Genomic DNA, 24,343 nt, shown 5'->3' with positions numbered 1-24,343 from the left:
TGGTGAGTTGCAAGATGTTCCAGATTGATGAAGGTCTGATTTTGAACAAGATGAGGCAAGGATGAGTGAAGGATGAGCAGGAAGAGGAAGACGAGCAAGGCAAGGCGAGGAGGAAGGTCACCAAGATTCAGGTGGACGAGCGGAGTGGAGGCTTGAGCCTGACATTGTGCCGATTGCCCTTGTCAGGCTGACCCCCAATCACGACCCGAGGCGGATTCAGGGGCTTGCCCTGCCAATGTCGTCGTTTGGCCGCGTCACTGCCACCGCACCGCACACTGCACGCACCGCAGCCCACAGTCACCGCCCCGACCTCCGCTTGTCCCCTGCGGCACCAGCACACCACCTCCCACATTCACCACCGCCCCCAAGCTACGTCCTCCTCCTCGTCTCGAACACTCGCCATCTTGCATCTCACTCATACCCACACCCATCTACCTCCCCCACCCCCCCTCCTCTCCTTTGTCTACCCCAACCACCCCGTAAAGGGCATCGCACTCCACGATGCAGCCAAACCAGTGGCAGCAGCAGCAGTTTGGCTACACCGGCGGTGCGCCCCAGGGCTACCAAGGTTATGGCCAGCAGCAGCAGCCGGCCTTCCTCTCAACCCAGCCCACGGGCTACCCCGGCGCCGCTCAGGCCCAGCCTCAGCGTCCCATGGCGACCGGATATGCCCCCCAGCAGCAGTTTGGCGCGCAGCCGACCGGCGCCGCGTCGCTCGGCGTGCCAGGAGCCGGCGGTGCAGGCGGCAGCTATGCCTTCCTCAACGCCCCTCCCCCCGCTGGATCATTCGGAGCTCGCGGAAGCCTCTCCGCGCAGGGTGGCCTCGCGCCTCAGATCACAGGCTTCCCAGGCGGCGGCGCCAGCGGCCTGCTCCCCCAGCAAACTGGATACCCCGGCGCTGGCTCGGGCCTGCTTTCTCAGCCGACCGGCCTCGGAGGTGGCTTGCTCGCTCAGCCCACGGGCTACGGCGCCCTCCGCGCTCAGCCGACCGGCCTCCCTCATGACCCTCGTCTGCAGGCCATGATGCAGACGTTTATGCCGAGCAATCTCAGCCAGGTGAGTGGTTCGCGAGGAAGTGAGCGGACACCGCATTGACTCCGCCCAGCCTTACTCGTCTGCCGGCGTGCCCCAGTTTAGCCAGGCGCAGCAGCAGCCCCTTCAGCAGACGTTCCAGAGCTTGCTGCAGAACCCGGCAGCCAACACGCCCAAGATCCCCTGGGTGCTTACCCGCCAGGAGAAGAAGGACTACGACCAGATCTTCCGCGCCTGGGACACTAAGGGCGACGGCTTCATCTCCGGTGAGATGGCCCAGGAGGTGTTTGGACAGGCCGGTCTCGGACAGGAGGATCTCATGAAGATTTGGAACCTTGCCGACGGCGACAACCGTGGCAAGCTCAACCTGCCCGAGTTCCACGTCGCCATGGGTCTCATCTACCGTGCGCTCAACGGCAACCCCATCCCTGATGTTCTCCCCGAGGAGCTCAAGCCGGCATCCATGAAGGATATCGACTCGACGGTCAACTTCATGAAGGACCTGCTCAAGCACGAGTCCAATACTCGCTCGGACAACAGCTCACCCGTGTACGGCGGTACCCCCGCGTCGGCGGCTGGCTCCAAGGATGCCAAGGTGTACAAGCACAACGACCAGACGACCGGCACCTACCGCTCGTCGTCGCGCCACCTGGACCGCAAGGCCGTGCGCTATGCGGGTGAGGAGTCTGGTGCCGAGATCTCGGACCTCCGCCGCCAGCTCCAGAACGCCTCAGATTCCCTCGACGCCTCGTCCAAGGAGCAGTCGCGCAAGACTGAGGAGGACGAGGAGATCGAGACCGAGATTGAGGACGTCAGCCGTCGTGTTCGCAGGATCAACGAAGACTTGGAGTATGTCTCCAAGGGGCGTCGCACCCAGGACAAGGACGAAGAAAAGCGCAAGCTTGAGCGCGAGCTGCTCTTCCTCATGCACGAGAAGCTCCCCGAGCTCGAGCGCAGGCAGCAGCGACGAGAGGAGGAGAAGCGCATGGAGGAACGTGCCGGCGTTCGCGCACGCGACAGGCGAAACGATACGCACGGCCGCTACGGTGGCGGCGGCTCTGGCCGGGACGATGATCGCGACTGGCTGCGGGGATCGTACGACCGCGACCCCCGCGACAGGTCGCGTGATCGCAGCCGTGACCGCCACGACTACGACTACGACCGCCGCGGAAGCCAGAGCCGAGACCACGATCGCTACGACCGCGAGCGCGACAACCGCGACCGTGACCGTGACTACGACCGTGATTACGACAGGCGACGAGGCGGCGACGACGACAGGAGGAGGGGCTCGTATGACGACCGCGACCGCCGGGATCGTGAGGTGCACGACCTTGCCAAGCCCCGTGCCCCGCCATCGCCACCAAAGACGGCTTCTCCCGCGCCGGAGGCTCCTAAGGCTGCCCCCGCGCCTGCCAAGGCACCATCCAAGCCAGCGGCCAAGCCGTGGGCGAAGATGACCGCCGAGGAGCGTGCGGCCGAGGCTCGACGCCGTGTGGCTGAGCGTCAGGCAGCACTGGGCATTGCCCCGGCAGAGGACGCGTCTGCGGCTGACGACACTGTCGAGGTGCGACTTGCTCGCGAGCGCAAGGAGGCCGAGGAGAAGGCCAAGGCTGCAGACAAGGAGCAGGAAGCTCGTGAGGAGGCCCGCCGCCAGCGCCTTGCGGCCGTGACCGGTGGCGATGATGCGGCTCCTGCTGGTGCACCCGCTGCCCCAGCCCCGCCTGCACCGCCGGCAGTGAAGACGCCTGCCAAGAAGCCTCCTCCTGTTGCACCGGTTCGCAAGGGACATGCCCCGCCTCCAGCCCCATCGCCCCGCGCCGCCCCACCCGCACCAGCACCGCCCAAGGCGCCTGTCCCTGCCGTTCAGGTCGAGGACTCTGAGGAGGCCGAGCTCCGCGCCGCTGAGGAGGCCAGGAAAAAGCGTCTTGCTGAGCGTCGCGAGCAGCTTAAGCGCCAGCAGGAAGAGGAGGAGGAGGAGCTTCGCCGCGAGGAGGAAGACCTGGCCAGGCGTCGGGCTGAACGTTCCGCCAAGGTTGCATCGCCCGTGGCCGCCGATCCTCCCCTTCCTCCGTTCCCCACCTCTCCTTCGGCGCCGACGCACTCGACGGGCTCCCACAACCCCTTCCACCGCAAGACGACGGCGGACGGCGCTACGCCTACGACCCCAGCCACTGGCGGCGGCTTCAACCCCTTCTTCCGTCCCGGCCAGACCACGGGCCCTGCTGCTGTTGCGGCGCCGGCCCAGCGTTCGGTTGAGCCCCCCACTGCCTCGGAGGCCGCTCCCGCCGTGTTCGTCCCCCCACCACCACCTCCTCCCCCTCCCGCCCCCCCTGCTCCTGCTCGTGTCAACTCAGCTCCCCCGCCTGACGACGACTGGGATGTTATCCAGGAGAAGCACCAGGAGGAGTCGGACAGCAGTGACGACGAGTACGCCAACTCGCGCCACAAGCGCGGCGCTCTCGCCTCGGCTCTCTTTGGCAACATTCTCCCGTCGTCCAAGCCGACGTCGCGTTCCAACTCGGCCGACCCAGAAGCTACATCGCCTTCGTCTGCCAAGCCACCTGCTGCTGCTCTCGCCAAGCTGGGCGGCGGCTCTGCTGGAGGCGGTGGCATGTCGGCGCTTCTGTCGTCGATCCAGGGCGGCGCCAGGCTCCGTCACACGGAGACCGTGGACCGCAGTGCTCCTGTCGGTGCTGGTGGTGTTGTCGGTGGCGACGCCGCGCCGCCTGCGCACATCAACGCTGGCGCTCCGGTTGCCCCTCCTTCGCCCCCTCCTGCCCCTCACGCGGCCGTGGACGAGGACGACTTTGAGGCTCGCAATGCCAAGCGCCAGTCGACTGACTGGTACGGCTCTCTCGCCGCGGACTCGTCGCACCCTGCCGCCCAGCACATGGAGCAGCTCTCTCTGGAGCCCACGCGGGAGGAGGACGAGCGTGTCGTGGACTCCCCCGTCGGCGGAGCTCCGGCTGAGCACGCTGCTGCCGAGCCTGCGTCGGACGGACCGAGCCTCGACGACGTTGACCTCGGCACGACCCTGCGTGTCCGCACTCTCTACGACTACGCGACCTCGTTCAACGGCGACCTCCCCTTCCAGGAGAACGTTGTGCTCGAGGCTCACCCTGCTAAGGACCCCCACGGCCCCTGGTGGTACGCTACCCTGCCAAACGGCAAGGCTGGCTGGATCCCCGGCTCCTTTGTGGAAAAGTTCACGAGTAAGTTGTCCGGCCCGACGGCGTCGGGCCCGAAGCCTTCGGCTTTTCTGACACGTCCCAGCGACACCGGCACGGGCAGTCTACGACTATGCCGCGGGCAGCCCCGAGGAGCTGTCGCTCACTGAGGGCGACGCCCTCCTGGTCATTGACCAGGTCGACCCTGACTGGTGGAAGGTTGAGAAGTCTGGCGCCGTCTACATTGTGCCTGCGGCCTACGTCGAGACCATCGGTGAGTAGCGTCTCTCCACATCCTTCTCCTTCCGTTTCTCTCTTTTAACACGTTTGTTTCGCAGGCTAAATCTATTCTTCCTCCTGCCACTTGTGCCCCGATTGTCGCTCTGAACAATAAAATGCAAACGGATTGGATTTACGTGTTTGTCTACTGATGATCGGCTCGGCGCCACAGATGCCCAAGCTCAAACCAGTGGTTTCAGCCTTCCACAGGGTACGAGTATCCCACGGATCGCAACTCCGCCACTGGAAAAACCTGCGCTTGCTACGCCACAGGAGGAACCCCACACAGCTACTAACGGTCAGCATGACCCCATGGCCGCATTTCCTCCCTTGTCAGTCATCACTTCCACCATCGACGAGACAGAGTCGGCGCCGCCCACGGCGACGGCCCTCTCAGCCAAGCACCTCCTGGCCACTCCCACCCTGGAGAGCATCGTCCGGCCCGCCAGATCGAGAACAACCTCGGTGTCACAGTACAGCGTCGATTCTGGGGGTATAGACGACGGCGGCGAGTCGTCTGACGAGGACTCTGTGCTCTCGTTCTGGTCTTCAGACGACGATTCGGACCGAGAGGAGGAGATCTTTGACACGCAGGGTGCGCAGGCGGCAGAACTAGAAAAGGCGAGGAAGGAGGAAGAGAAGAAGCGGAGGGAGCAAGAACGACAGAAGGCTCTCGCTGCGGCCGGCCTCAAGATCAGGCGCGAGCCGCCGGGCATCCCAGTTGACGCGCAGCGCAAGGCCGCAGCCACTCGGCGCCGTCGCCCGGCACCGGCCGTGCCCCAGCGAGACAAGAAACCAGCCGCGTCGCCGTCGGCAGTGGAGAAGGACCTGCCTCACATGCCACTCACCGAGACTCCAGAAATCCAGGTTCAGGACGCGTACGCGCGGTACGAGCAGTTCCTAACCGAGGCGACCAAGGCGCCTGCGCCAGCCCCGCGCCCGACATCGATCGTGCTCCCCGCGTCCAGGCCGACAAGCGTGCTCGAGGTGTCGTCGCCGGCTCCGAGCACGGCGTCCAAGGGCTCTGCGTTCTCCGGCTTCCTCGGCCGTCTTGGCGTCGGGCACGCCGCCGTGCCGGAACGGACCACCCCCAAGATCTCGGGCCCGATTGTGTCTGGCCCGATTGGCGGCGGACCCATCAGCGGCCCGCTCACCCCTGGTGCGCTCACCCCGTCCTCGGAGGCCCCCGAGCCCGCGTCTGACTTCGGCAAGACGTGGGGCTCGCTCGTGGACCCGTCCGTCCTCTCGACCATGACGACGCAGGAGCGTAAGCGCCAAGAGTCCATCTTCGAGTTTATCGCGACCGAGTCGAGCTACGTGCGCGACCTGCAGCTCATCGTCAACGTGTACTACTTCAAACTCATGAACATTCTCGACGAGAAGAGCCTAACTGTCATCTTTGCCAACATTGAAGACATCCTCATGTTCAACTCTGGCTTCTTGAGCTCGCTCGACGACCGGCAGAAGGCGTGCCGCCTGTACATTGACACGATAGGCGACATCCTCGCGGACAACCTGATCAACCTGGACGTGTACAGACCGTACTGCGTCAACCAGGACACGGCGGCCAAGCTGCTCGTGCAGCTGCGGAAGCAGGACGCGAAGCTCGACGCCGCGCTGACGGAGATCAAGGCCAACAACCCCGAAGTGCGCGGGCTCGAGCTGTCCAGTTTCCTCCTCCAGCCCATGCAACGCCTCACGCGCTACCCGCTGCTGCTGAAGCAGATTGCGCACTACACCCAGCCAGACCAGGACCTCGAAGCCGTGCAGCGCGCGCTCGCGAGCACGGAGCGCACGGTCGCCAGGATCAACGAGGACGTGCGCGAGGCCGAGAGCCTCGACCGGCTGCGCGTCATCTCCGAGGACCTCTGGGTCGGCGGCGAGGGCCGCATCGACCTTACCGAGCCGACGGCGTTCCAGGGCCCGCGCAAGCTCATCAAGGAGGCGAGCGTCGCCAAGGCGAAGAGCGGGCGCAAGCTCACCATGGTGCTGTGTACCGACGTCATCATCCTCATCGAAGCGGGGCATCTCTACAGAATGGTATGCGCTCCAGGCTCTGTACAAAGCTAACGCCAGCCTATCCCGCTGTTCGACGTCGATATCCGCGCCGGTAAGGACGACGTGTCCTTCGGCCTAGGCGTCGGCAACAACGACGTCGTGCGCCTCCGAGCGCCAAGCAACAAGGAGCGCGTGGAGTGGATCGGCGTGCTCTCCAAGGCGCGCAGAGAAGCGGTCGACGCGCGCCGCGACGCCGTGGCGGCCATGGGCGGGCGCCCAGTGTCCGTGTCGTCTGACCCCCGCCGGCCGGCGTCGGTACGTAGCAGATCCGACTCGCTGCAGCCGCGCGAGAGCTGGGAGCACCGGCGCCCGGTATCGGGGTACGGGTATGAGGATCAGCGCCGCCCGAGCTCCGGGTACGGGTACGAGCCGCCCGCTGCGCCGCCGGCAGCACAGCGACCCCGCCCCGTGTCGACGTACGAGTTCCGGCCCGAGCTCGACCGCCTCCCACCACAGCAAACGCGCACGCACACGCCCCCGCCGCCCCCGCGCTCGCCGCCCCCGCGCAGCGGACCGGACTACGTGACGAGTTACCCTGGCCAGAGAGTGTACGACGAGGCGCACTCGTACGCTGGTAAGGGGGAGAACATGTACAATCACGAGTTTTAGGGGGGCAGTTTGGTCTGGGGGAGGTGAAATTCAACAAACTTTAAGCATGTGCAAAGTCAAACAATTAGATCAGAGTGATGCAAGCAATGCAGATGGACAGTAAGGATATGATGCATGGCGTGGCGTTGCTTGTCTTGGCATGTTGCCTTTCCCCGCGGCGCACCGCACTTAGTCCCTCGCACCCCTCGCACCCCACTCTCGCACCCCCTTCGCCCCAGCCAACAGCAAAAGAGAGCTCAAGCTCGCGCTCCGCCCACGCTCCACCCCTACCCGACTTGAACGGATGACCTTGAGGATACACATTCCAATTGGAATCTCACGCTCTGCCAACTGAGCTAAGGGGTGTGGAATTGGTGCCTGCTGCGGCTGGCAAGGCATTATGGGCTGCTGGTCCGTAGCAGTCGCGAGGCTCGTTGACACTACGGCGTGCCGCTCTCGCTGGCCCACACCCTCGCGGCTTCGCAGGCTTTGTGCATCATCACTGTGTACCTCTCGTTCTCCCTCCTCATCTGCGCCTTCAATCCTCTTCGTCCTCGTCCTCGTCCTCGTCCTCGTCCTCGTCCTCGTCCTCATCCTCGTCCTCGTCCTCAGCCTCTTGCCCGTAGTAGAACTTGGAGCCGTCAAAGTCGTCGTCGCCGTGGTTGTCCAGCGGCTCGCAGTAACCCGTCTTGTTGCGGTAGTCGCGTGCTGGGCTCGGCGGGTCATCGACCGATCCGTAGTCGTAGCGTGAGTTAGGTTGGGCGGGCACATCAGACGCAATGTCCCTTAGGATCTTTGAGCCCATCAGCGTTCGGGTTCCTCCCGTCTCGACGGACACGGCCGCGAGAATCGGCTCGAGCTCGGCGTCGACGCGGGCCTTCTCCTTGTCGTCCTCGCGCACCCGGGCCGCCCATTTGAAGTAGCTCTCGCCGGGCAGCCCAGGCTTGGTGTTGACCCAGAGAATGTACTGCGCGATGTAGCGGTGCAGGTACTGCGCCCAGCCCTCGTTGTCAAGCGCCCAACCCGATCTGTCAACCCTCGGCGGAGGAAGGCTCGCATCGCAGAACCACCCGATGGGGAACCACTCGAGCCCCTTCAGAGTAACCCGTATGCGAGGGACCAAGGCGGCGACGCTGCGCACGAGGCTGTTGAGCAAACCCAGTGGCTTGTGATTGTGCGGACGGTGGTCCCCAAGTGCCTCTTCAAAGGAAAACCTGAAGGCTATGTCGGTGAGGTGCGGCAGTGCGGCCAGATCCGTCCTGACCACCATGTTGTTGTTGCCGTGATCCCTGTCCCCGTCCCAGAACTGGAGACTGTAGATGATGACCGTGGTCGAGGGCGGCACATGCACCGGGTTGAGCGTGATGGCAGCGAGCTCTTTGCGGTCCTTGGGAGGCCGGTTCCTCTCGATACCCCACCGCCTGTCGTCGCACTGATAGTCCAACGACGCAGAACGGATCTTGGTGAACCCCACGACAGTCGTCACATGCGGGAAGTCGAACGAATGCAGGTTGGGGCGTTGCACGCGCAGTGTCGTCACATTCGACACGGCTTGGCCGAGCAAGGCGACCTCGGCGTCGTTGTCTGCGATCCTCTCCTCGGGAATATCGCAGTCAAACGTCGTGCAGTATTTCGCCAGGCGCTCAACACATAGCTGTCGCTTGAATTCGCCTCCGTTCCACTCGAGGCCGGGGATAGCTCGTCTGTCCAGGTAGTAGTCGTCGGCGTAGGTACGGAGGAGGTCAATTCTCTGCGTGGTGGGGTGGCCCTTGCGGTCTGGGTTCCGGACCTGCCACGCAGCGACATGGTTGTACATGCGCGAGCTGACGCGGTCGCGAAGCGCAACGCATGTGTCCCGTAACGCGAGTCGCGTCTTCGACCTCACATCCCCGGGGTTGATGTTGTCGACGTCCCGGAGGATGAGGGACCAAATATGCGGGTACATTGCTGGGTCGAGCATTGGGCCGGTACGAGTCTCGCGGAGGGACTGAGTTGGGAGAGATGCAGGGGTCTGGTTGACCGCCGTCTGGCCGAGAGACGCGGTTGTCGACGCCATGTTGAGTGTGTGTTGGAGAAACACAGTCATGTGAACGACCTCCGTTGTGAGTACTGAATGCACCCGAGACGGCGAGGACAGTGATGGCTGTGGAACCGTTTCATGACGTTCCGCGAGGGCTGCAATGGCGGTGTCCTGCCGTACACACTCACGAGCGGTGCACGAGGAGGTCAGGGGGCCGCCGTTTCATCATGCCCGCGCGAATGACGGGACTGTCCAAGTATGGCGCACCTGAGTGCTCACTAGGACAGCTCTCCTCGTCATCTTCCCCACCTCCCAGAATGTCCGACCACCCGAATTCCAGCTGTAGCAGTATCGGTATCGGTATGCACGGCCCACGTGATCGCAACAGGGAGTGTGGCTGCAGCTTTAAACTGCGTTTGCTGCCACGACTCATGCTCCAGCCCGTCAAGCCAGCCTCGGTGCCTCTACGTGATCACACAAGCTATAGAATGGTGCAAACGCGCAGCACCTGCTTCACTGCGCTACATACGAGCCGCTGCAGGGCGGTCCCTCCTACTTTGTGGCTGTCATTCCTCTATACTCTCACTTTCACTCTGCCCTCCATCCTCCTCGCTACTTCCATCTGCTGATGCTACGGTCGTAGTCGCCGTCTCCATGGTTGACGAGGCGCTCAAAGCAGTCAGCGAGGTCCCCATCGTAGTAATCTGGGTCCGGCGGATCGTCGGGATGCTGATTCGCAACCATTCCAAGGTACTCTGATCCCATAAGGCCCTTGTCATCTTTGTGCTCGATATGAATCGCGCCGAGGATAGGTTCAAGGGCGACGCGCATGCCGTCTCTCTCGAGGTCGTCGGCGTCTACCCTAGTCGCCCATTTGAAGAAGCTTTCACCTGGTCTGCCGGGGTTCGTCTTGATCCAGAGTATGTATTGGGCAATGTAGTGCCGCATGTACCGTCTCCAGGTGGCGCCCTTGTTGTCCTCTGGGTCCTCTTCGTCCTCGTCGTCTTCGTCATCCTCGTCGTCCTTCGCGTCCTTCTCGTCCTCATCCTCCTCATCATCCTTGTCATCGCCGATGGAAATCCTGGCAGGGCAGAACCATGCATGTTGGTACCCCTCCAGTCCTTTGAAGGTGACCTGTACGCGAGGAACCGCATCTGCGATGGAGCGCACAAGGGTGTGCAGGACACCTAGCGGCTTGTGGTTGTTTGGACGGTGGTATGCCATTCCTTCCCAAAAGGAGAACATGAAGGCGACGTCGGTGAGGTGGTGCAGTGCCGAGAGATCCGTCTTGACGATGAGGTTGTTGTTCCCGTGGTCGCTATCCGTGTCCATGAGGGTAACCTCGTACAGGATAACCTTGGTTGACGGCGGAACGAACTTGGGGGAGAGAGTGATTGGGGTCAGCTCCTTACGGTCCTCTGGGGGCTCGTCCGTGTCGAGACCCCAACGGTCGTCGCAAGTCTGGTAGTCCATCGAGGCCCTTTGAAGGTGGGTGGTCCCTGCGATCGTGGTGAGGTTTGGGTGGTCGAATCAGTGTATGTTGTCGCCTTCAAGACGTAGAGTCTCAACATTGGAAAGCCCTTGGCCTAGGAGCGCTCTCTCGTAGTCGTCCAAGTTGCCTCGGGTACCCGAGATCTCGTTTTGAAGCAGCCTGCAGTACTTGAGACGCTCGACGCATAGTTGCCGCATGAGGTCTCCGCCGTTCCAATCGAGTCCAACGGCGGATGCCCATTGTTCCCACTCGATCCCGGAATGCCCCTTACTTGAGGGTACATACAGCTCAATCTTGCGCTCGTCACGGACAAGGACGTCGACGTACAGACGAGAGCTGATGATGTCACGAAGCGTAGTGCACGTGTCCCGCAAGGCGAGGGACACGCTGATGTCGTCCTCGACGTGTACGAGGATGAGGTCCCAGATATGGGGGTATGAGGCCGGATGGATCGATGGCGGGGAGGGAATATTGGCGAGGGGTGGGCGAGGATCGTGAGCTCCGGGTGCTGGGGTGGCAGTGGGATTCACATTGGTCATGGCCGGAGACGAAGGGGAAGTGGCCATCCTGGCTTCCTGGATCATAAGAGGTGGAAGAAGGTTAATGTGGTGGTTCTAAGACAACAGTTAAGTGTGCTCTCACAGGAGGAGCTGTGCGGAATGAAGTCACGAGGCCGGCCGTTTCCTGTTCCATGATGGCCGCGCCGGACGGTCTTGGCAATGACGCACATGGAGTTGCGGGCGTAGAGGCCGCAGGCCGCAATGGGCTGTGCACGAGCAGTCAGCCCGCCCTGTTTATGTAGTATGGACCCTCGGCCTGAGCACGCCCTTGAGCCAGTCATGCGTAAGGTCGAGCGGGGCCATGGGGTGGGAGTTGTGGAGAGATAGACAGCGAAGAACGAAGATGAGGAGACGAGGTCCTGGGTTATCGCATCATCATCGCCTCCACCTATCACAGCCCCACTTGCCCCGCAGAGGCACTACCGCGAAGAATGTCCAAGCTAGTACCAGCAGCAAAGCACAGAACATCCACAGGACATCGAGTATTCCCTGACGCCCCCCATCTGCTCAATGTGGATGACGGCCGCCACACCACCGCTCACACACCAGTCACTGTTGTCGTGTATTCCGTCGTCCGCAAAGACTGAGAAGATGCAGTTCCCACACGATGCAGTGCTCGCACACACACAGCGCCCTCACTCTCACCGATCCTGAGCTCATCAACTCGCGGTGCAGCCAGGCGTCCGTCGGTTCCACGTCGCGCATCCCCACCTCTGTCTTGTTCATTGTCACTCACTTAACACCAACACTCACTACAATGACATCCAACCTTAAATAGCCTTACTCGAGACCCCACGCGATCAGTGTAAAGCTCTCATCGTCAACCCTTCCCTCACATTCGTTCCATGCGCTCGCAGCGTTCGCCTCCGAGGAATACCCATAATCAACCTTGCCCGCCGGCCCATCCGCCAGACTCGCTTTCGGGCGACAAGCCGCCGGCCGCCCAGTCCAGCCTGTCCCAGCCGGCCGACTTCCTCTCAACATGCTCGACATACCCAACGCGACGATCACGTTCGTGCCTGTTGCCCGCCATGCTGGGCCGCGTCGGTCGGCATCGTCGCGTCCCGTCGCCCGACACGGTCCACCAATCACCCAGCTCATAATCGTCAAGGTGAGGAATGTGCCAGCTACCGGGGCACCTGATCCGAAAGATATGCCCATCATGACTGGCAGATCAACGTTCGGCCGGACGATGCGAACGAATTTGATGCGGGGCAACGTCGATTTGAAGATCGTCGTGATCGTGGCGTTATCGGCCCGGCCAATCCCGCCGCGTGGAATACAACGTTGCTACGTGGCGCCATGAGCGAGCCGTACGCGCCAACGCGCGATCTGTTCATTGGGGGATGTGAGAACGTCGTGCCGGCCGAAGAGGAGCGCAACGTGCGTGAGTGAGCGTGTGCGTGTGCGCATAGTAGCGTCGCTCGGTGCTCACAACGCTGGAAGCACCGACACGTTCATGCCAAGCGGCGGGCAAGCCATCGACGTCGTCGTCAAGCCATGGCAAGCGGCAACCGCCGCAGCGCGTCGTGTCCGCCGTGTCGGCTCGCCTTTCGGCCCAACCCACCCGACACACCTTGGCAAGACACGTAAACGTGCACAGCTGCATCGCTGGCGTCGTGTCAACGTACACAGCCTCGGGTGTGCACATCCAGCGGCCAAGATCTCGGCATGGCTGCGCGTTATCATCTGCCAATCAGGGGGGCGGAAATCGTCAGCCGGGCGAACGTCGGCCGACTTGGCACATTCGACGCGCAATCGAAGTTATCGAGCTCCCAGCCGCGCGATTCTTGGACGTTTTGTCGGGCCCGATGTCGAGGACGATGAGCAAGAGGGAAATCAGGAGCGAATCGCGCGCACGGTAATTGTCAGCTTGTGCATGTCGGCCGACGACGAGGACGTTTGCCGCGCCGATAATGTCTTCGGGTGAGGATGTGCTCTTGGAATCGGGTCCCTCTCTTCGGCCGGGGCTCGCGCAGCGAGTAGGAGGAGACGTATTTGTCAGATGATTAGCCCGCCGGCCGAAGAGGGACGTTATCGTGGCAGCGAGCCCTTGGTATCGTCCTCGAGATGGACCCAATGAGCGCGGCGCGCTGCCCTCTTGGCGAGTAGACGCTGGCGCGTTTGTCACGAGGCGAGGTTGACGGCCGAACGCTGCCCGAAAGCGCGCGTTATCGAGAACGATGAGACGCTCGTCGGGGGACGAGTACCGATCGACAAGCGCTCGTCGAGGTCACGGAGGCTTAGGAAGTGGACGCGCCGCGCGCTCTGCTGTGCTTGACGTGCTCGGCGGGCGACGAGACGGACGAGGAGGCCCGAAAGACCCCTTCCCAGAGGACGGTCGACTGCAGCGTTAGATCAGACGGACGCGATGGCCCGAAATCATGGCTATCTCGCGCAGCGATGTGAGATGGCGCTGACGCGTTTGGTCGGTCGCGTCGGGTGTGTGACGCGACGCGACGCGGCGCGGGGCACCTCTACTCTCGTCTCATCACCACGTCACTGGAGTCTCTCAGTCTGCGACTATGTGTTCAGCGCACAGCGGAGGCACAGTCTTTACAGTCACGGCGCCAGCCATCCGATGAATCGGCTGCCACCCCATCCCCCTTCTTCCTCCCATTGGCTTCTGACCCGACTTCGGCCCACCTCGACCCCTCACTCGCAGTCAACGACCTCCAGAACCGTGATGTCCTCATCGCGCGACACAGCCGCATGCGCGCTCTTGCTTGCGGGTCTTGGCTCGCTCGCTCCTTCGGCCGCACTCACACCCGATGCTAACGCGACGCGGCAGCCGACCACCGACCGCCCGCAGCGACACCTCGTCGGCCGGCGCGGCGCAGTTGCCCGCCGCCGCCGAGCCCGAGTTCGCTCGCCGAGCCCGCCCGCCCTGAGGCTCGGCGGCGGTGTTGGCAACGCGGCGTGGCGGGCTCGGCTTCCTCGGCTTCAGGGCCGGCGTCATTGAGTAGGAGGCTGGGGTGGGGTCCCCGCCGCTCCTTGAGCGTGAGTTGCCGGGTTAGATCGATAGCCTGTGGTGGGCTTTCTGGAGTGTAGACGATTCGTTGGTCCCAGCAGGACTGACTGCACTATGCACCCCGTGACAGAAACGGGGGAGCGAAGCAGGGGACCAGGATGAAGCTGGGGGAGAGGAGGCCAATCCGTCCGCGCCGCCGCCACACGATAACAGACGCACGATGACGACACAACACAATTTCGGTCCATCACTGCTTTCACAACAACACCATCACTCTGAGCCTCAACACACCATTACAAACACCCTCGTCGCATGTCCGTCGCGTCCAGCGCCAGGCGGTTCCCCACAGAACTCCTGGATGCCATACGCACGCATGACCGAGCAAGCTTGTCCCCGCCCGAACCCCCATCGCGGCCCACGATCGACGAGCAGAGCGAGCGGTACGACGCGTGTCGCGCGCTCCAGGCGGCGGGGGTACGCTGTACCCTGTGGTTCGAGGACGCAGACCGGTACCACGGCGTCCCGACCGTCCTGTTCGACATCTACATCCTCGTCGACGACATGGACGCGGCCGAGCGCGTTCTCACCCAGGTTGGCTGGCAGCCCACGACGATAAACCAGGGGAAGGTGGGCAGCGCCGTCTTGTCATCACCTGTTGTTCGACTCGTCCCGCCTGGCGTGGACCCTATTCCGCCGCCCAAACCTCCTCCGCTTGAGGGCAATGGATCCGTGTTCTATAGGCTGCCGACGACGGTCGCGCTCCTGCCTGCCCATGTGTGGAGCTACGACCTCACAACCCACCCACCCGACTCGCTGTTTCCCCGGCTCCCTGCGCTGCTTGATGCCATGATCGACACGACATTGACCGACAGCGACGAGATGGGACACGAGCGCTGGGCGATCGGCATACACATAGCGTACCTCTATCACTACGTTCGCGAGATCCGAGACCCCGCGTTCGTCCAGTCGCTGCGGTTCGACAACCGCCAGTTCCACAACGACATTTGCGCGGGCATGATGGTTGGAACTGTTCCAGTCGCTGCGCATGGGCGCCGTGTACGCGAGGAGATACGGCGCGGGGAGAGGCAGATGATAGAGCAGTGCTCGGACTGGGAAGACCCGCGGCTGTTCTTTCTCATTGTCCACAATCGTACTAGCTTGAGCAATGCAGACGGATAGGGCACCGCCCACCATGCGAGTGAAACACTTTGCCTCAGCGTCCTCGCACAGCATCTCAAACCTCATCATCACCATGTCAGCCCGAAGACGACCCCCAAGCTGACGCCGTCAGGCGAGTTTCCGCAGCAGGGCGTACAGTATATGTCAATGCATTACCATCCCCCAGCCGAGTCTACTCCCCCTTGCCCTCGGCCTTCTCCCCCTCCTTGGCCTCCTTCAGCTTCCTCCTCTTGCTCGCCTCGATCATCTCGCGCTTCTTCTTGCCCATCTCCTTGGCCACATCGCGTCCGCCGCCGCCAACAGCCTTGCGCTTGACGGGCGCCTTGGCGAGCTTGCGCTTGAGGTTCTTGCTGGGCTTGGGCATGCTGAGGGCGTACTCGGGCACGGGGCAGCCGCTGGCGCGGAGCACGTTGGCGATGGTGCGGAGGTAGGGCCCGTCCTCGGTAGAGAAGAAGGTGATGGCCTTGCCTGGGCGGCCGGCACGGCCTGTTCGTCCAATGCGGTGGATGTACGACTGGACAGTCTGCGGGAAGTCGTAGTTGATGACCACCTTGACGCCGCGGAAGTCCATACCGCGCGCAAGCACCTCGGTGACAACGAGGACCCAGACCGAGCCCTCGCGGAACGCGGCAATGGCTGCGTCGCGCTTCGTCTTGCTCCTTGATGAATGAACTGCCTCGGCACGCACACCGTCCATTACGAGCTGCTTCGAGAGCTCGTCCGCACGCTCGATCGACTGAACGAAGATGAGCGATGGGTAGGGGAGGCCACCCTCTTTGACGAGGTTCTGGAGTGCGAGGATCTTGCCTGCCTCCGAGCCGGTGTACAGGAGCGACTGGTCGACGGTCGTGACAGCAGAGTCCTTGACACCGACGACGACACGCACTCCGCCGTCCTTGAGCCAGCGGCGAGCGAGCTCCTCGGCGCCGGCAGGCATGGTCGCGGAAAGGAGACACTTCTGGATGTCCGGGTTGGTGCACGCGCCGACGATGGGCACGACCTGCGGCCGGAAGTCAGGGGAGAGGAGACGGTCCGACTCGTCGAGGATGATGTGTTTTGTCCTGTTTGTCAGCTGGCATCGCTTCAAAAGTAAGCTCACTGAGCAAGAGAAATCTTCTTCGCCTCGATGAGCTGGTGCAACCGCTCAGGAGTAGCAATGAGCACATCCACTCCGAGGTGGCCCTCGCCGTCTGCACTCTCAGCGTCGCTTCCCTCCGCCTCGTCATCATCCTCGTCGCTCGTCGCCTCCCCAGGTGCAGAGTCGCATACTGCCTTCTGGGTCGCCTTGGATAGGACGATACACCTCCACTTGCCGCGAGCCGTGGCGGCCTTCAGAACGCCATGGATCTGGACAGCGAGGTCGTGCGTCGGCACAACGACGATGGAGCGGATGCCAAGACCCGTACCGAGCTTGCGCGCTGGCTGACCGAGGGCGACAAGCGTAGGAAGCAGGTATGACAGCGTCTTTCCAGAACCCGTGGGTGCGATGCACATGGTGTCATTTCCCTCCAGTAGCGAGCCGCCAACAGCGCACTGCACGCCCCACAGGCCGTGGATATTGGCGTCGGCAAGCGCACGGAGGAGCGGCTTGCGTAGTGGTGCACCTGGTGACGAGCGGAAGAGCGAGGCGAGGTCCGTCGTGAGCGAGGTCGGCAGTGGGTCCGGCCCGGTCAGAGTGATCTTCTGTTGTGGTGGTGCTGGGATGGGCGTGGACGACGACGAGGCATCCGACTCGGACTCGGACTCGGACTCCATCGCAGCAGGCTTCGAGGCCGCATTGTCGCCAAAGAAGTTGAGCGATGCCGGGAGAGCAGCCTCCTTGGCCTTGCCCTTGCCCTTCTTGGACGACTCCTTCTTCTGGCGGGTCAGCGTCATGGAGAGCCAGTGACCTACGTTGAAGAGGTCAATGTCCTTGGAGAAGCGGGAGCGGTCGAACCGTGCTCCTGATGTGAGGAGGTTGAATGCAGAGCTCATGGTGGTGAGAATGAACTGTGATGGGTTGAGATGTGGAGAGTGCAGGTGGGGGGGTGGAGCAGTCGCGAGACCATCAACATTGCAGCTTGTCAACTTTTGTGAATCCACCGTGGGAAAGTGACTTTCAATGACGACAAGGTGACTGGACGACCAAACGACGCGTCCATCTCAACAACAACCTCCCTCCATCTCACCTCCTTCTTTCGACGACATCTTGCTCAGCAAGAGCACAACGCGGCTGCAATACTCACGACACGTTACCTGGCCCCTCGACTCGCCCGCACAATGACGGGCACGCTCCGTACCTCACGCTCCAAGGCCGACAGCCGGGTATCGCTCATCTCCGATGTGAAGCCTGAGCCTGCCAGCGGCGCGTTCACCTCGCTGCGGAGATCGACACGCTCAACAACGCGCGACTCTGAGCCTGCATCAGCGTCTTCCTCGTCGCTCGGGCTCTCGGCGTACGCGTACCAGGCTCCAAGCCCGCGCAAACGCGCCAAGATCGAGCCGAAGGAGGAGCCTCTGAGCCCCGTCAAGCGCGGCAAGGCCAAGGCGAAGGTCGAGGAGGATGACGAGCCGCTTGTCAAGGTGTCCAAGGAGGATACGGTAGCAGCCAAGAGGGAGAAGAAGCAGGGACAGCCACTACCCGCGCGGACGAAGGCTCATCCCGAGCCGGCGAGATGGTACGAGCAGTATCAGCTCATCGAGAAGATGCGGGCGGGCATCGACGCGCCAGTCGATACCATGGGTTGCGAGCGACCACGGACGATGGAGGGCCTGGATCCGAAGGTAATAGGATAGCCATGTGTCACTGTGCTGACTCCAGACTCTCCGTTTCCATATCCTCATCTCGCTCATGCTGTCTTCACAGACTAAGGACGCAGTGACCTCGCAGGCTGTTATCAACCTCCATGAGGCCCTTCCTGGTGGCTTGTCTGCCGAGTCTCTTGCCGCCGCGACAGAAGACACAGTCGCCAACGCAATCAACAAGGTTGGCTTCTGGCGACGCAAGACGGAGTACATCCAGGCCGCTGCCAAGAGGCTCCTCCAGCGATCAGGTGACGACGCCGGCGATGTGCCGCAGTCCATCGAGGAGCTGGTCGAGCTCAAGGGCGTGGGCCCAAAAATGGGGTTCCTGGCTCTCCAGGCGTGCTGGGATATGTATGTGTGGAGCCACTCCGGCGCTGACGGGACCAGCAATGCAGGTATCGGTGTCGACGTGCACGTTCACCGCATCACCAACCGGCTCAAGTGGCACAAGCCACCGACCAAGACCCCAGAAGAGACGAGGTGAGCTGGCCCTGTAGGTCAGAGGCTGACGGCAGGGTCAACCTCGAATCTTGGCTGCCTCCACCCCTGCACAAGCCCGTCAACCCGCTCCTTGTCGGCTTTGGTCAGACCATTTGCCTGCCGGTCGGCCCGAGGTGTGACATTTGCCTCTTGGGACAGGAGCGCATCTGCCCCTCAAGACAGAACGTCAATTCTGCTGGCCGCAAAGAGGTGTCGTACGCCTTCATGGAAGGGAACAGCGGGCCCAAGGTGGAGATTGGGTACGAGGAAACGGAAACCCCGACCGGCCCATCGGACGTCGGACCAAACGGCGACGCGCCACCGGGCGAGGTCGCGGACGCGTCGGAGACAGGGGTCGTCAAAGACGAGCACTGACCACCTCGGCGCTTTGGTTGGTCCCTCACACCGGTGTCGCCCGGTGACTGTCTCACTTGTGTGCTCTGATTAGCTTTTTTGTGTGCGCACAGGTAGGTGCAGGTGTAACTGTGATTGCTATGTGCATTATGGGCGGAACTACAAGTCCCTACGAAGTCTAACGGCGACACGTATGTCTACTTTTATGGGAATGTGGGCAACCCCACAGACCAAGCGGCAACGCGCGTTACGCGCTGCCGCTGTTGTTTGGCGACATGTGTCGCCGCCTAGTACCAGCCGGTGCCGTAGTGGGGGCCCTGCTGGTACCCGTCATACGACGTGCCGTACTCGTTGTAGGTGTCGACCGCCGCGGCGGCCTCCTGCGGTGTGGTGTCAGCTCTGTTGCCCAATGTTGACTGATCGTGTCCACTTACGGTGTCCACCGAGTCCAGGAACTGGATGACATCGTCATGCATCTCACGGAACGAGGCGTAACGGTTCCAGAACGCAATGTTCTGGAAACCGGGCTCCGAGGCGAGAGACTGACGGGGGAGGTCGGTGACGACCGCAACAACGCGGTGGCGCGCGTAGTCCATGGCCTGGACAGGGGTAGGGCCGCCCTCAAGCAGCTCGCCATAACCCTCTTCAGTGAGGATCTCGGTAATCCAAGTCGTGTACGTCTGGGAGAGCGACGACGACATGGTTGGTTGGTTGGTTGTTGAGGTTGGTGTGAAAGGGAGTTGTTGTTTTGGGGGGTGACTCGAGCAAGCTCGAGTTGGGAGGAGATGAGGGGAGTAGTGGATTGAAGTCAGTTGCAGACCCGCCGACATGCAAACTTATAGGTTGAGAAAGGCGATGGTGAGCAGCGCAAACATCATGTCGACAACACGTTGGGTGGTGGTGGTGATGGCTGTGGGCGTGGCAGTGGGCCTACGAGGTGCCTTTCGGGGCCAACAAGGGGCGAGGGTGTGCATGCAGCATCAGAGCATCAAAGCAGCGTGTGCGTCGTGGGTGTGCACGAGCCTGCTGTCTGTTGTCCGCACTTCTGCGAGGCGCCGCGCGCGCGTGTTTGTCAGGCAGACGGTGATGCAAGGCGCGGCGTGCGTGTGCGTTTGTGGCGTGTTGTGTGTTGTGCGTGCCACCAGAGGCGAGGCCATCAGACCTCTGCCTCGGGGGGGCGGTACAGACACAACACGGCACACACGCGAAAGACGTGCGCAAGTTCTGGACTCTCACGCTCTGTCCGCCTCGAGGCCAGTCGTCTGAGCGCCACCATTGTACACGGCTCGGATGCCACGCCTACGCGTGTAGCGGCCCCAGCGCAGGCACTGCCCCTGAGAAACCAATAAGTAAGGCCACAGTGAGGACAGCTCTGCAGCTGGCACGAGCTGCACGCTGGCTTCTTTCTGCCTCGCACCGCACGCATGCCTGCAGGGCCCGTGCGCCACCATGCTTGTGTATGCTTGCTCCTTTGCGTGGTCCGTGCCAGACATGCCGAGGCGGTCGGGCTGCCCCTCGCCCAGCAGCGGAGTGTATCGGGTCCGTCTGCGTGCTCGCGTTCGGACTCCATCAAAGGCGGTAGGAGGACGACTCTTTGTTCGGCCCGAGCAAAAGCAACGACGACGCGTTACCTGTCGCCTTGTTGTCGCGTGCATCAGACCATCAAGCCTTGCCGCACTTCGCCACTGCATTCCGAGCGCCACCCACGCGCAGGCGCCACCACGCACGCCACACTCGTTGATCTTCCCGCTTTGTGCCTCCGCCGCACGGGTCCTTTGGGCCCAGACAAGGCTTGGGCCCATGCGCTCTTCTGCCGTGCACAGGTCTGAGCGTTGTGCGGGCAATGATGTCGATATCGGCGTGTTGATTGTGTGTGTTGTTGTGTGTGGATAACGTGGGCCTCGGGGCGAGGCGGTGATGGATGGATCCGCACAACAAACAACTGCACCACAACAATGACTCGCGGTCACGCTCTCGCTCCGATCTGATCTGATCAGATCAGATCAGCGGCAACACCCCCAAAACACTGACTCTCTCGCACCACCATGCGCCGAGCACACCCCCGCCCCAAACTCTCGCCGGGCATTGTTCTGCTTCTCTCGGCGCCGATCATTCAGCGGCGGCTGCCGTCGCCCCGTTACTGTAGCACGCGTTTCAGCCACACTCAGCGTTGGCTTGGCGATTGGCGCTGTGCATTCGCCGCCGCGCTGATCTGTTGGATTGGTTTAGGCTATTCCGTGTGAGGTGGATCTGTCCCCTCGAGGGAGTGCTGGGAGGGGCGCGAGTGGCTGTTGTCTGCCTGTTACGCTTGTCCGCTCCTTTCGGACGTAGTCGCGTCGACTTGGCGCCCCCTTATTGTCACGACGGTCAAAGGCTGGACAAGTGCCTCATTTGCGCGTCCACGCTCTTCGTGGCGAATACAAAACAGGTCCATGGAACAAGGGCCACTACATACATAGTTCAACTACTGATCCCGCCTAAGACAAAGAAAGCGAGCACAGTGCTCGGCATGAAAGCTTACCACTACCCCTAATGCTGGAGTGAACCAGCCCTCTCCACATGTGCCACATTGACCTTTTCGTCGACGTGGTCCGCGAACTGGTTGACCTGGGTGCTCTTGAACTTCCACGCGGGGACACGGTGCTCGAAGAGCAGGTCAAGTTCACCGTAGGACCGCTTGCTGGTCTCTGGCAGGCGGAGGAAGCAGTACACAGTGCAGAGGAACGCTGACCCTCCCCAGAATAGACCCGACTTTGGACCCCAGTTCTGCCACGTTAGTTGGAAAAAGGGTCACCAGACTCACCCATGACTGAGCACCGAGCATTCGGGGAACAATGATTCCGCAGATAATGTTCATGACCTGGTACGCGATGCGCGAGAGTACGATTGACTTCTGGCGGAGGCGGGTGGACGACACTTCGGCAATGATTGTGTAGCAGAGAGGACCAAGGGACCTTTGAACGTCAGCTTGACCGACAATACCCACTTACGCGTTGTAAATGAAGTTGAGGGCAATGAGGAGGGAGCCGATGGCGTAAGTCACGTCAATGTACTTCTTGCTGAACACGCCGTCGACCTCATTCTTCTTGGTGAAGCCCAGTCCACCGATTATGAAGAGCACAAAGGACATGAGCCCCATGCCCACCATGTAAATGGAGCGGCGGCCAAAGAGGGTCATGAGGATCCAAGAGACACAGGTGCCGATGACGAACTGGGCGTTGAGGATCATGTTGAGCGAGAATGCGAGATTGGTTCCGATCCCTGCTACCGTGAGGAACTGCACACCCTGCCCGATGAGGTTTTGGCCCGACAAGAGCTGCCGTTAGCGGTGTCTCCACACTCCCACCCACTTGCATCGCGAACACCATCATGGAGATCTCGGTACGCCGGCGGTCGGTGCCGCGGAAGCACTGGATGTAGCTCGTTCCCTCGGCGATCTGGCGCTCGAGCTCGTTGGTGTGGACCATCATCGCGACCGTGTTCTTGATATCCTGCGGGGAGATGTACTTGGGATTCGTGAGACGTGAGACCGAGTGCTCTGCCTCGTCGAGGCGGTTCTTTCGGACGAGCCACCAAGGCGACTGGGGCGAGAACCACACGATGATGAACAGCGGAATGACCCACACCCACTGGATGACGAAGGGGATACGCCACGCCCAGTCGGTCGTTCCAGTAGTCGTAGCCTTTACGACTCCCGAGCTGAGGAGGATGCCGATTCCCCAGCACGCGTTGACGTACGCTGCGAGGTAGCCGCGCAGCTGGATAGGACAGACTTCGGAGGCGTACGCCGTCGTGAGTGTCTGGAAGACGCCCCAGGGGATGCCACAAAACACTTCGGCAATGACGAGCATGGTGAGGGACTTCTGTCAGCGGGCTCCGACGGTGCCACTTACGTTGGCGAAGACCATAATGAAGATGAAACCTGTGAGCGCGACGATCGAGACCATCATGACGATCTTGGGACCGTAGCGGTCGGCGGCCCATCCGTTGATCTGGGGTCAGTGCCGCCTTCCGGCTTTAAACCTCACCATAAGGCCGATGATGCCACCGGCGGACGAGCCATTAGACAGCGCTGACTGCCACTCCGCAGGGATGATGTATCCAACTTCGTTGGCTCCAGGAGCTGGCACGCCGAAACGGCGGAGGAAGGCGGGGTGTCCGTAGAACGAGCCAATGACGACCACATCGTACCCCTCCATTATGAGCGCGGCCGATAGCAGCATGGACCACATGATCGCCTTGCGGTGGGTACGCCACCCGTCCTTGATGGTCATCTTGTGCTCGGCGGTGTCGGCGGCCTGCGCATCGCGGAGCATCTGGTCCCCGAGGTCGGGGTTGACCTTGTCGTCTGGGACGACGATGGCCTTGTCGTCGTGGCTGTGCGCCATTGTGTTTGTTTACTTGGCGATGGATAGGCACTCGACGAGCGAGAGAATGGACAAAGATGACAGGCTGTCACACTCGATCGTCAGGTTTAATATCCTTGAGTGACTTGGCAGCGGGTATGAGGAGGCATTCTCTTCCTCAGATCCAGGGTGGCTGCCGGCACAACCCGAGAACTCGGCAACCTCGACCCCGGAGAGCTCGAGTGGGCTCCGCGGACGAAAGGCGGGGCCGTGTCAACGCAGCATCGTCAGTTGTCGGGCTGTTCGCGGTGAAAGTGTGCCAAGTTTGCGGTGGATACGAGTGTTCTTCATTCCGCTACGGAGACGACGCGGGGGATAGCTGGGAGAACAGATGCCTCTCGACGGTGAGCACATCGTCGGGAGCGCTCAGCCTCGGCCATTCTCAGCATGCTTCACAGCGAGATCGCGCCGAATAAGAACGGGCAGCGACACCCATGCCCGACGGTGACGATGTGTGGACGAGGTGTAGACCCAAGTGTCTAGTCGGAGGTGGCGACGGCCCGGTAAAGTGAAGTGAGATGGAGAGAGCCACATGTGTCCGGTATGTCATTCAGCAGTTTTCGCGAGGTGTCGCCGGCGACCCAATGAGCTCTCGTACGCTGGCTGCGCAGCCCCGTGCCACCGCTAGGGGCACAGATCGAGATCTGGATCGGAGGCGGTGGGCATGAGGAAGTGGCCGAGGGAGGGAAGGGGAGAGCGTGGACAGAGCAGGGCGGTCGAGACTAAGTACTTGCCATTCGGGCCGCTTCCTCGGCCCGTTATGTATTTCGGCCCGTTCAATGGCTGCGCTTCGGTGACTCGCATCAAACACGTTCGGGACGGATTTCGGATTTGGCCTTCAGACGAGTCACATGAACACGACTGAGTTACGGGGCAACAGCTTCCCCACAAGACAAGTGGACGTATGAACGTGCGGGGCATATGCAGCTCTGCTGTACGTTGCACATCCACAGCGACCGCCGGGAGGTCTCCG

At 62.0% G+C, this 24,343-nt stretch overlaps 9 protein-coding genes and 1 non-coding gene across 10 annotated transcripts; 3 read left to right on the top strand and 7 right to left on the bottom strand.

Annotated features, from left to right (window-relative positions):
* Positions 1-395: 395 nt before the first annotated feature.
* pan1 (Actin cytoskeleton-regulatory complex protein pan1) lies at positions 396-7,145 on the top strand (the record flags this gene model as incomplete). The annotated part of the gene is made up of 5 exons (XM_062769637.1): positions 396-1,056; positions 1,106-4,244; positions 4,306-4,473; positions 4,651-6,518; positions 6,555-7,145. The coding sequence occupies exons 1-5, from the start codon at positions 502-504 to the stop codon at positions 7,143-7,145; spliced, it is 6,321 nt and encodes a 2,106-aa protein (XP_062625621.1). The 5' UTR covers positions 396-501.
* A 259-nt stretch (positions 7,146-7,404) lies between these two features.
* On the bottom strand, positions 7,405-7,490 carry LOC62_02G003114. The gene is given in 2 exon segments: positions 7,405-7,442; positions 7,454-7,490. It is a non-coding gene; the product is annotated as a tRNA-Trp (tRNA).
* Positions 7,491-7,662: 172 nt separating this feature from the next.
* Positions 7,663-9,180, bottom strand: LOC62_02G003113 (uncharacterized protein; the record flags this gene model as incomplete). The annotated part of the gene is made up of 1 exon (XM_062769636.1): positions 7,663-9,180. The coding sequence occupies one exon, from the start codon at positions 9,178-9,180 to the stop codon at positions 7,663-7,665; it is 1,518 nt and encodes a 505-aa protein (XP_062625620.1).
* Positions 9,181-9,756: 576 nt separating this feature from the next.
* Positions 9,757-10,617, bottom strand: LOC62_02G003112 (uncharacterized protein; the record flags this gene model as incomplete). The annotated part of the gene is made up of 1 exon (XM_062769635.1): positions 9,757-10,617. One exon carries the CDS (start codon positions 10,615-10,617, stop codon positions 9,757-9,759), a length of 861 nt encoding a protein of 286 aa, XP_062625619.1.
* A 57-nt stretch (positions 10,618-10,674) lies between these two features.
* On the bottom strand, positions 10,675-11,220 carry LOC62_02G003111 (uncharacterized protein; the record flags this gene model as incomplete). The annotated part of the gene is made up of 1 exon (XM_062769634.1): positions 10,675-11,220. The coding sequence occupies one exon, from the start codon at positions 11,218-11,220 to the stop codon at positions 10,675-10,677; it is 546 nt and encodes a 181-aa protein (XP_062625618.1).
* A 3,259-nt stretch (positions 11,221-14,479) lies between these two features.
* LOC62_02G003110 (uncharacterized protein) lies at positions 14,480-15,346 on the top strand (the record flags this gene model as incomplete). Its single annotated transcript, XM_062769633.1, has 1 exon — positions 14,480-15,346. The coding sequence occupies one exon, from the start codon at positions 14,480-14,482 to the stop codon at positions 15,344-15,346; it is 867 nt and encodes a 288-aa protein (XP_062625617.1).
* A 172-nt stretch (positions 15,347-15,518) lies between these two features.
* On the bottom strand, positions 15,519-17,320 carry ROK1 (ATP-dependent RNA helicase ROK1; the record flags this gene model as incomplete). Its single annotated transcript, XM_062769632.1, has 2 exons — positions 15,519-16,407; positions 16,446-17,320. The coding sequence occupies 2 exons, from the start codon at positions 17,318-17,320 to the stop codon at positions 15,519-15,521; spliced, it is 1,764 nt and encodes a 587-aa protein (XP_062625616.1).
* A 285-nt stretch (positions 17,321-17,605) lies between these two features.
* Positions 17,606-19,118, top strand: NTHL1 (Endonuclease III-like protein 1; the record flags this gene model as incomplete). Its single annotated transcript, XM_062769631.1, has 4 exons — positions 17,606-18,109; positions 18,147-18,481; positions 18,518-18,610; positions 18,646-19,118. 4 exons carry the CDS (start codon positions 17,606-17,608, stop codon positions 18,983-18,985), a joined length of 1,272 nt encoding a protein of 423 aa, XP_062625615.1. The 3' UTR covers positions 18,986-19,118.
* A 133-nt stretch (positions 19,119-19,251) lies between these two features.
* Positions 19,252-19,665, bottom strand: LOC62_02G003107 (uncharacterized protein; the record flags this gene model as incomplete). The annotated part of the gene is made up of 2 exons (XM_062769630.1): positions 19,252-19,344; positions 19,399-19,665. The coding sequence occupies 2 exons, from the start codon at positions 19,663-19,665 to the stop codon at positions 19,252-19,254; spliced, it is 360 nt and encodes a 119-aa protein (XP_062625614.1).
* A 1,828-nt stretch (positions 19,666-21,493) lies between these two features.
* On the bottom strand, positions 21,494-23,352 carry MAL31_0 (Maltose permease MAL31; the record flags this gene model as incomplete). The annotated part of the gene is made up of 6 exons (XM_062769629.1): positions 21,494-21,730; positions 21,768-21,918; positions 21,955-22,280; positions 22,315-22,827; positions 22,858-22,956; positions 22,993-23,352. The coding sequence occupies 6 exons, from the start codon at positions 23,350-23,352 to the stop codon at positions 21,494-21,496; spliced, it is 1,686 nt and encodes a 561-aa protein (XP_062625613.1).
* Positions 23,353-24,343: the final 991 nt, after the last annotated feature.

The sequence above is a fragment of the Vanrija pseudolonga genome, chromosome 2, assembly GCF_020906515.1.
Source record: "Vanrija pseudolonga chromosome 2, complete sequence".
NCBI classification, from domain to species: Eukaryota; Fungi; Basidiomycota; class Tremellomycetes; order Trichosporonales; family Trichosporonaceae; genus Vanrija; species Vanrija pseudolonga.
This window is presented reverse-complemented; position numbering and strand designations above follow the sequence as displayed.